Below are 10,652 nucleotides of genomic sequence, written 5' to 3'. Positions count from 1 at the left end.
GAAAAACAGGCTTCGGTGTTCGGTGCACATGGTAATGGTCAATGGCTGTGTGCAAATGCAGATCAATTGCTCCAGCCACTGAGAAGAACCGGGCAGAAGAGATTTTGGGCACAGACAGACAGAGCTTTGTAGAATTTAGGATGATGATGGAGCTTATACTGTGATGGAGCTGTGATTACTTTTAATGAATGTTAAGTTGTTTTATCTTGTGTTATGGTTTTATTGTATTGGAGCTTCCGAGCGTAAGTTTTTGACATGTATGTACCTAAACAATGCATCTAAGTGAATCTGTACAAAAATAATTTCACCCACTTCTTTACACCTGTAAACACCTGTGATTTGAAAGATGAATCTGATACACCCTATATGCAGTGGTTCTCAACCTGTGGGTCGGGACCCACTGCCCACATGATTGATGTTATTTGTTGTTGTTGTTGTCGTTTTGTTTTTTGTTTTTTAGTTTTTTTTTGGGGGGGGGGGTGCCCACTCATCCAGATGACAGTAAAGTGACAATTTAAGGTTGAGAACCACTGCTCTATAGCAATGATTACTAGTGATCATCATGACTATTTAACACTTATAGCCTATATTAACAGACTAGGCTAACTTTTACTCCAAGAGTGTACAAATTTAACCAAGTGGACCAGTAAGGGTTCCATTTGCACACTCTTGGAGTCACAAATAAAAAATTAACAATATAGCTGCAAGCAGCAATAAGCGGTTTCGAGGGATAAGGCAGAGACAGGAAGAGGCAGGCAGACAGGCAGACAGTGAGAGAGAGACAGACAGGCAGAAAGGCAGACAGTGAGAGAGAGAGAGACAGGCAGACAGACAGACAGGCAGACAGTGAGAGAGAGACATACAGGCAGACAGACAGACAGGCAGACAGTGAGAGAGAGACAGACAGACAGACAGACAGACAGACAGACAGACAGACAGACAGACAGACAGACAGACAGACAGACAGACAGACAGACAGACAGACAGACAGACAGACAGACAATGAGAGAGAGACAGACAGACAGACAGACAGGCAGACAGACAGACAGACAGACAGACAGACAGTGAGAGAGAGACAGACAGACAGACAGACAGACAGACAGACAGACAGACAGACAGACAGACAGACAGACAGACAGACAGACAGACAGACAGACAGGCAGACAGACAGACAGACAGTGAGAGAGAGGCAGACAGGTAGACAGACAGACAGACAGACAGACAGACAGGCAGGCAGACAGTGACAGAGTGAGAGAGAGGCAGACAGACAGACAGACAGACAGACAGTGAGAGGCAGACAGGCAGACAGACAGACAGACAGACAGACAGACAGACAGACAGACAGACAGACAGACAGACAGACAGACAGACAGACAGACAGACAGACAAACAGTGACAGAGTGAGAGAGAAATTTATAGCCTTTTTTTTAATATTGCTGTCCTCACAAGCATATAGAAATACCAACGTCTGTGTGTGTGTGTGTGTGTGTGTGTGTGTGTGTGTGTGTGTGTGTGTGTGTGTGTGTGTGTGTGTGTGTGTGTGTGTGTGTGTGTGTGTGTGCGCGCGTGCGCGTGCGTGTGTGCTCGCGCGTGTGTGCGTGTGTGCATTAGTGTGTGTATACACATGTACCGTAGGTGTGACTCAGTACAATTTTCAAAGTTATCAGTGCTACTTTAAGCCCACAATCCTTCTGTCAACAATCTTGTATTCATATCAAGTCGGTACGCCGGCGGAATTACAATACCTTGTGCACTTTGATCTGAAAACGAGGAAACTGTTAATATGCAGAGGTGGAAGAAGTACTCAAATGTTTTAAGTAAAAGTTTCGATTTCACAATGTAGAAATATTCTGCACAAGTGAAAGTCCTGTATTAAAAATGTAATTGAGAAAAAGGACAAAAGTATCGTCATCAAAATATACTTAAAGTACCGAAGTAAAAAGTAATTATGCAGAAAAAAAGATAAAAATATATATACCTCAACATTGTACTTAAGTACAGTACTTGAGTATGTGTACTTCTACTGCTTTCCACCTCTGGAAAGCAGTATACCGCCACCGAATTAATATATTTATTATTTATTATATTATATGCATTCTATGCTATATTGGTCATTATTTGACCTTTTTGACGACATCGGTATCGGCAGTTACGCAGCAGTGTTGATTTCGTCGACTGAAACTATTTTTTTTTTAAATCGTCGACTACCTTTTTTCACTAAAACTAAATTAAAACTAAATTAAAACTAAGCTACAATGACTAAAACTAAGACTAAATATATTGACAATTTTGTCAACAAATAAAAACTAGACTAAAATGTTAGGGAGGGACTAGTGGAGAAGAGATCCAGTAGAACTAAAAGACAAGTATGTTTGGTTGCGCTCAGGTGTTGCGCTCTGAAAATAGCAGATCTACAAGCGCTGCAACGCGTTGTGAGCTTGTAAATCGGCTATTTTCAGTATGCAACCAAGTGTAAAATCAGCCACTACGACGCCATCATGGCACCGCCAAAATACATTTTAGTTTACTAAATCAACTTTATATATTTATCCCACGTGCGGCGCTCTAACGAAACTTTGGGATCATCCAAGGAGTCTCTAAGAAGGAGAGGCCGGGTGTCGATCCATGTCAAAAATGCTTCCGTTCGTCCGCTCCAATGTTAACTCCTTGACTAAAAGCTTAATATCTCCTATTTCTTTTTAACGTGGTGGAAGTGAGCCGTTTTCGATCGGCGATCACTCTGCAATGGAGGATCGCGTTAGAAATATTATTGTTCCAGGCGTTAGTCGGGACCCTCCGCCGTCTCGCACGCGGCTTTGTTTACATGCACGTCCGCGTCGGGGCTTTTACAGCACGAAACATATCAGCGTAAGTGGATGGAAGATATGCTGGTACTGGATGTAGGCCTACCCTATTTTAATAAACCTCTGGCACACGATGTGTTAACTAATTTCACCATATATGACCACTGTGCAATTCTAGTGATTGAATTAATATCACTCAACCTCAAATAGGATTTAGTTGTACCGGGCAACGGCAAGCTTTTTGTGACGTCACGATTTCACATATCAAAGTGTCGAAGTAATAACACATTTATTCAAGACACAAACAATCAGCGTAGCCGTGAAGACACTTAGCAAGTAAAACAGATTACAGCCCAAACAGGCCTGTGACTGAAGGTCAAGGCGGGGTGGCTGTAACAAAGACTTTCACTCCCTTCACGTAATATGGGTATTTGATAGATTGACATGGTGAATACTGGTGCTCCCTATGTGGAGTTCTCCGACCTATCCAAAGTATTGTAAACTCCATATATGGAGATAGCTTATCGTGACATCAGTGAGATGTCACGAGCATCCAGCCAAGCACTATATAAATGGTGAACACACTATGAATGAACCGTGACCGAGAAGCAGAATTATTCAAGTAAGTAATTAATTTAGTAAGTAATTCACTCTCCGACTATCTCTAAGGACTTCTAAAGACTATTCGCCCTCAAGCTTTGACTACAGATCTGGTCATGGCTCGCCCTCTAACCAGGTTGTTCAGGCCACCAGACAAAAGATGGGTCTTTTGTCTAATAATCGTCACTGTGGGAATGTTGGCTATCCTAATCCACCGGTCTTTGAATTGTAAGAATGAGGACCCGCCTCCGGCAGCCCTGTTGGCCCGGCCGTGTCCGAGAGGAGCGATTGCACCGGAACACATGCGCTACGACAAACCCAGGTCCCTGACCGCACCGAATGGACGCACCGACGTTGTCGCTCTGACGCCTTGGTTGGCTCCCATAGTATGGAATTCCACATTTGAACCCGCGCTGTTGGATGCCATCTACAAACCCTGCGACCTCACCATAGGGCTGACAGTTTTTGCCGTTGGTGAATATATGCAATTCCTCAAGGATTTCCTGGAAACCGCAGAGATCCACTTCTTCGTGGGATTTAAAGTCCATTATTACGTCTTCACGGATAGGCCAGAGCAAGTCCCCTCCGTTAAGATGGCTGCAGGACGGGAGTTGTTGGTCAGGCCGGTGCCAAACTCAAAACGCTGGCAGGACATCGGAGCCGGCAGGTTCAAAATCATTGCCAATTTTATCGAAATGGAGCTGAGCGATGGCGCCGACTACATCTTCTGTTTCGACGTCGATTCGAAGTTCCATGACCGCTGGGGAACTGAAGCTCTAGGTAAGCTGGTCGCCGTGTTGCACTTTATGCAACAAGACTTCGCCTTTAATGAGCGCAGCCCGTTCCCCTACGAACGCAGGCCGGAGTCTTCTGCGTTCATGTCCGCCGACGAGGGCGACTTCTACTATCCCGCGGGCGCGTTCGGAGGGGAGCCGGAGGCCGTCCGTCACATGCTGTCAACGTGCAGCGACAACTTTGAGCTGGACGCCCAGCGGGGCATCGAGGCAGCGTGGCAGGAAGAGAGTCATCTGAACCGATTCCTATGGCTGAACAAACCCACCAAGATTCTGTCTCCAGAGTATCAATGGCACGGTCTCTGGCCCATAAGGCCAGAGATCAAAATAATCAGATTCTCTACAGTCGATAAGGACTACCGTAAGGTACGGCCAGGATGGACTGGCGGCGCGTATTGGTAGGAAGAGTCATCAGCAGGGCCGGCGCGTCCATACAGGCGACCTAGAGGCTAGAGCGGCAGTTTGGAGAGGCGGAAAAAAGTGTTGGCAAAAGACAACAACATAGTTACCAGAGAATTCGACCCAGGACAATTCAACCCGGTCAGGTCGACCCGCTTTCGACCCGCTTGGACCGGACAATTCGACCCGGACCGCGAGAGAGAGAGAGAGAGAGAGAGAGAGAGAGAGAGAGAGAGAGAGAGAGAGAGAGAGAGAGAGCGCAGTGTTCTACCGTCAGATGCTGTGTACGTCGTACACCTTGAGATTTTTTTTCGTCGCCACCGTACACCTTCAAAAACTGTTCAAAACAGCGTATCTGAGACGCTGATACGCTCTGATACGCTAACTGACGGCGCTGACTGACTGGCGTTGACGGCCGTGTCCGAGAGGAGCGATTGCACCGGAACACATGCGCTACGACAAACCCAGGTCCCTGACCGCACCGAATGGACGCACCGACGTTGTCGCTCTGACGCCTTGGTTGGCTCCCATAGTATGGAATTCCACATTTGAACCCGCGCTGTTGGATGCCATCTACAAACCCTACGACCTCACCATAGGGCTGACAGTTTTTGCCGTTGGTGAATATATGCAATTCCTCAAGGATTTCCTGGAAACCGCAGAGATCCACTTCTTCGTGGGATTTAAAGTCCATTATTACGTCTTCACGGATAGGCCAGAGCAAGTCCCCTCCGTTAAGATGGCTGCAGGACGGGAGTTGTTGGTCAGGCCGGCGCCAAACTCAAAACGCTGGCAGGACATCGGAGCCGGCAGGTTCAAAATCATTGCCAATTTTATCGAAACGGAGCTGAGCGATGGCGCCGACTACATCTTCTGTTTCGACGTCGATTCGAAGTTCCATGACCGCTGGGGAACTGAAGCTCTAGGTAAGCTGGTCGCCGTGTTGCACTTTATGCAACAAGACTTCGCCTTTAATGAGCGCAGCCCGTTCCCCTACGAACGCAGGCCGGAGTCTTCTGCGTTCATGTCCGCCGACGAGGGCGACTTCTACTATCCCGCGGGCGCGTTCGGAGGGGAGCCGGAGGCCGTCCGTCACATGCTGTCAACGTGCAGCGACAACTTTGAGCTGGACGCCCAGCGGGGCATCGAGGCAGCGTGGCAGGAAGAGAGTCATCTGAACCGATTCCTATGGCTGAACAAACCCACCAAGATTCTGTCTCCAGAGTATCAATTCAATTCAATTCACTTGCAAGACACAAGGCCAGAGATCAAAATAATCAGATTCTCTACAGTCAATAAGGACAGGCACGGACTGGCACAGAAAATCGGCCCTGGCATTTGTGATCTCCACCGGCCCACAGCGGGGGTCGGCCGCGCACGGAGCGCCCGGGCGCCGAAAAATTGCGGTTAATTGGCAAAAAATTGCTTGAAAGTTTTGTTTTTGGTGACTTTATTTCGGTTTTAATGTTGGCCGCGGCCCCAGACTGCCCAGCCCTTCTGGCATCTGCCAGAAGTGCCAGACCGTCCAATCCGGGCCTGAATAAGGACTACCGTAAGGTACGGCCAGGATGGACTGGCGGCGCACACAGCCATTGAGATAAAGTATAGTTTAGGACCATGACGGAGGCGCGCCGAATCAGCAGACCTTGAGGCCAAGGAGTCGCGCCCGAGCGCCTCCAGGCGCGAGTGCCCGCGACGACCGGCCGATGGTCTGCTATTCGACTAAGCGCCGTCCGAGTTATGTACCGATAGGCACAGAATCGTAAATAATATTGGTGGGGACTGCGTAACACAAACGCAGCACACTCCCAAAGCTGGCGCCGCCGGCAGCTCCGCGGAGCTGTAAGGCATACATTATTATTTCATTTAGAAAAGAAGGTTTACAAAAAAACTTCTTTAAAAAAAAGTATGCAACTGGGGGAGCATGCTTACAATATTTACTCTTAAATATACTCAGGACCTCACCGTCACCTTGTACCTTCAGGACCTCACCACCGTCACCTTGTACTCTACTACCCTCTAGGGGTTACACAGATAATTCGACCCGGTAAATTTGGGTCGAGCTGACTCAAATTCGCGGCTGGGCGAATTGTCCTGGGTCGAAATCTCTGGTGACCAGTGAAACTATGGGATGCCTATGCAATGAAGGAGTTGGACATCACCCAGCTGCTGGCAGCTGTTGCTGAGGTGAACACGATGCCACACGGGGTCGGACTGGCAAGAGCGGACAGCGAGGTCTAGCCTGGTCTCCTTTCTCTTTTTTATTCCCCCATTTTTTTTGTAAATAACTATTTTTGAAAACTTGTTTTTCTATGACTGAAATAGTGCACATTCGATCAGACTCAGCCTTTTTGTAATATACATTTTATTTCACATTTTTTTGTACTATTTTTGACTTTTTTTTTCAATCATTGAAATTGTTTTACACTGCCCTGTTTTGTCAAATAAAATAACAGTTACGTTAATTCATTTCACCTCTTGTGTTGTGTTTAATGATGGCGACTACTGTAGATCTGCTACTTTCAAATGATTTTAGAGGAGAGGAGGACAAAACAGACAACATTACAATAAGGCATACATTATTATTTCATTTAGAAAAGAAGGTTTACAAAAAACTTTCTTAAAAAAAGTATGCAACTGGGGGAGCATGCTTACAATATTTACTCTTAAATATACTCAGGACCTCACCGTCACCTTGTACCTTCAGGACCTCACCACCGTCACCTTGTACTCTACTCATAGAGGTATAGACTCTACTACTCTCTAGGGGTTACACAGATAATTCGACCCGGTCGATTTGGGTCGAGCTGACTCAAATTCGCGGCTGGGCGAATTGTCCTGGGTTGAATTCTCTGGTGACCGTTTGTTGAACAGTTAATGCAAGTAAAATCAGTCAGTACCAAATAAACCACCATCAGTGCTGCAGTTTTGAGGAAAGAAGGTGAAAAATGCGTGCTATCTTTTGCTATATGCAGCTGTTGATATTTTTTTCCGGTCGCACGGACAGACACAGACACACAGACATCCTGAAGTCCACAGCGCACGTCCTTGATCAAGATTTCATTCAAATAGGACAAGCGGCCAAAACTTTCTTCCTTTTTTTGCTGCTGACACTTGTGTGTTAAGTGTTTATAACACTTAACACACAAAGATTGCTATTTTTTTAAGTGGTTGACTTGTATTCTTTGTTTTGAAAAAAAAATCCAGCATTACACAATTACACAACTACTGTAAGTCACTTATCAGTTCAATCAATTCAATAAGGGACGCTTATTTCCAAATAAGGAACGATTCCGTATTTCAAGGGACGATTCGCAACCCTTGTGACGTTGGACAATTCTGGGTTCTAGTCTAGTGATTTCCCCATAGAAAGGGTTCTTCACATCTACTGATTTCCCTGTAGAGACCAAGTTAGCTTTAGTAACAGTTAATTCTCTGAAAATGATGTGGTGCAGCAGACGCGTCTGATGTGCGTATACGCCATACAGTAAGCCCACACGCGTGTGTTCATGCTTTTATAATAGGATTTATAAGCTGAAGGTTTAGGCTTTGAAACACCTTAATATGATTTTTCACTCTCAATCTAAAATCGAAAAAGAGGTTGGTATTGCATTCTTACGTGAGTTTTCCATGTTGATATGAATTAATAATATACTACATAAAATGAAGAATACCTTGTGATGTCAGTGACACTTTATTACAAATAAAAATAAAAATAAGAAACAGTGCAGTAACAATACGTTTTCGTATAGCAGCAATTTTGTATGTAGCCTACAAGATAAATATAAATATATTGTCTGTCGGGCGGGAACCTCATTATGGCCAAAACTGTTACTTTTCAGCATAAACATTCTAAAATAGCAAAAACAGCAGATGAACAAAAAAAACAAGACTCGTGCAACATAATTTGGCAAGACACACCTTGTGTGTCTTGCCGATTTTTGCTGCGCGAGTCTTGTTTTTTTTTCAAAGAAAAGTACCAAGTACCAAAGTAGAAATGATTTAATAACCCCAGGGGTCCTTGGGGGGGTTCCAGGGGGTCCCCAGCAGAATGTATATACATTATGTAGATAAATTACTGATAGCATTCTTTCTATGTTGGTGGGGAAATGTAAGGTTTGTGCGTGATGAATCTAAAACTTGCCTTACATTTATAGGAAGGGGGGAAACAATAATTGGCAATTATGAATTATGAATTCCACTTAATAAACTTACAATATCACTGGTATTCAACGTTCACTTAGGCTACAGGGTTGGGAAAAGCCATCTAAAACTTAAAATGCAATACAAAATCCATAATTCAAGTTGCACAAAGACATGTCTTTTCAACAGTCTCTACCCACTGGGCACACAATACAACAACGCCCAAACGCCGTGCATACGCCGTCCATACGACGTCCGAGTCAGACGTGTGTCGACGTCGTTTCAACGTTTTTTTTGCAAAACAGCTGCTGACTGAGGTCTGACTCGGACGTCGTATGGACGGCGTATGCACGGCGTATGGGCGTTGTATTGTGTGTGCCCAGTGGGTAAAGACATATCTGTTGAAAAGACACGTCTTTTACAACTAATGTGTTTTTTATACTTATTATGTTATATTATATTATATTATATTATATTATTATAAATGATATGACCTCATACAAATTTAAATGTATTAATTAACGGGAGCAGCTAGGGGTTGGGTGTCTTGCTCAGGGACACCTTTAAATTACAATAACCCTGTGTGTCTGCTTTAATTAGCTGATAAAGCTAATACTAATGAATTAGTAAAACCTTAGCTGGGAAGAGTTCTTTCAGATATAACCCCCCACCTTTAACTATCAGCAAACAGGGGAGGGACGCAGTCCCCCCGATGATCCTCTGTGTACGTTGATGGCATGGGACTTATAGCATTTATAGCACTGACGATATAGCACTGACGAAGGTCCCAGGAGGACCGAAAACGTTTTGCTTTTTTAATTCACTGAGCACCGAGCACATGATGGGCATCAGAAAATAAAGAAAAAATGTTTCTTTAAGTCTCGTCTAAGGAGTTTTCCCTATAATTACATGCAGTGAGCGAGTCTCCTTGTCAGCCTATCTATATATTTCTTGAGACCACCGCACCTGCAGTTATACTTTATCAAAAGGACAAAGTAAGGCGCAACAGTTCTCCTGTTCTTTTGGCATGGGACTTGAACATGCAAACTGTCTGTAGTAAAGGCGACTGGTCAAGCGCGCTATACCACTGCGCCAACATACCTTTGGCCCTCAGTAGGTGTCTTCTAGTGGTTTAGACTTGCTTTTTTGTATTTTGGCCTTGAAAATTTGAAAGTGCTACAACATTGAAATATGGGATGACTGGGATTTGAACATGGAACCTCTGTGCTGAGAGTCTGATCACTATCCCATTACACAATCTCTCACTGTCTCTCATGCAGATTGCGGTCACACTCTATTTCAGCAATATAATTAAATTGATTATATCTTATTGTATTTATTTCATTTTATTTGAATGCAGGGTCATTAAAATGAGTCCACATACAAACACATGTGTTGAATTAACTGTGGAAAAACTTGAAGAACAAGGCACTGGATCAAGTAAGCTTGGCTGTTAGCCTGGTCCTACTATTTCCATGGTAACTAAAGTAGGATTGCGAACATTTTCTTTCGTGAAATCGAGTCATGGATAAACTTATCCAGGGTGCTCTGGCTAAACTAATCTGGCAAGATAATTCAGCTTTCATGAAACTGATTCATCGCTAATCCTGGCTAAATTAAGCCAGGATAGGTGTTAAATCCAGGTTTAACCCCTAATTCTGCTTTCGTGAAATAGGCCCCAGGTGTAAGTAGTATAATCAAACTTAGCTAAGTCTATCCATTTACAGCAGAAATACAATGGACATTTCAACCAAGATTTCACATTCTTTATTTCATTTTCGAATAATGCGAGAACAATAGCTTCTATTATAGCATGTTAACTTTCAGGGAAGAGAAAGCCTTTTTTGTTTTATTTAAGCCTGCAGTTTCTATTAGCTTGGATTCCCCATCGATGATGTCACTGGTAGGCAGG

General features: G+C 44.3%; 1 protein-coding gene and 1 pseudogene across 2 annotated transcripts; both read left to right on the top strand.

Moving 5' to 3' along the window:
• Positions 1–3,248: 3,248 nt before the first annotated feature.
• LOC308095526 (globoside alpha-1,3-N-acetylgalactosaminyltransferase 1-like) lies at positions 3,249–4,600 on the top strand (annotated as a pseudogene). The gene is made up of 2 exons: positions 3,249–3,301; positions 3,660–4,600. The product of its transcript is annotated as a globoside alpha-1,3-N-acetylgalactosaminyltransferase 1-like (transcript).
• A 445-nt stretch (positions 4,601–5,045) lies between these two features.
• LOC308095525 (histo-blood group ABO system transferase 2-like) lies at positions 5,046–6,008 on the top strand (the record flags this gene model as incomplete). Its single annotated transcript, XM_080442582.1, has 1 exon — positions 5,046–6,008. The coding sequence occupies one exon, from the start codon at positions 5,046–5,048 to the stop codon at positions 6,006–6,008; it is 963 nt and encodes a 320-aa protein (XP_080298708.1).
• Between the last annotated feature and the right edge of the window lie 4,644 nt (positions 6,009–10,652).

This window comes from Gymnoscopelus braueri (assembly GCF_963280865.1).
Source record: "Gymnoscopelus braueri genome assembly, chromosome: 11".
Classification (NCBI taxonomy): Eukaryota; Metazoa; Chordata; class Actinopteri; order Myctophiformes; family Myctophidae; genus Gymnoscopelus; species Gymnoscopelus braueri.
This window is presented reverse-complemented; position numbering and strand designations above follow the sequence as displayed.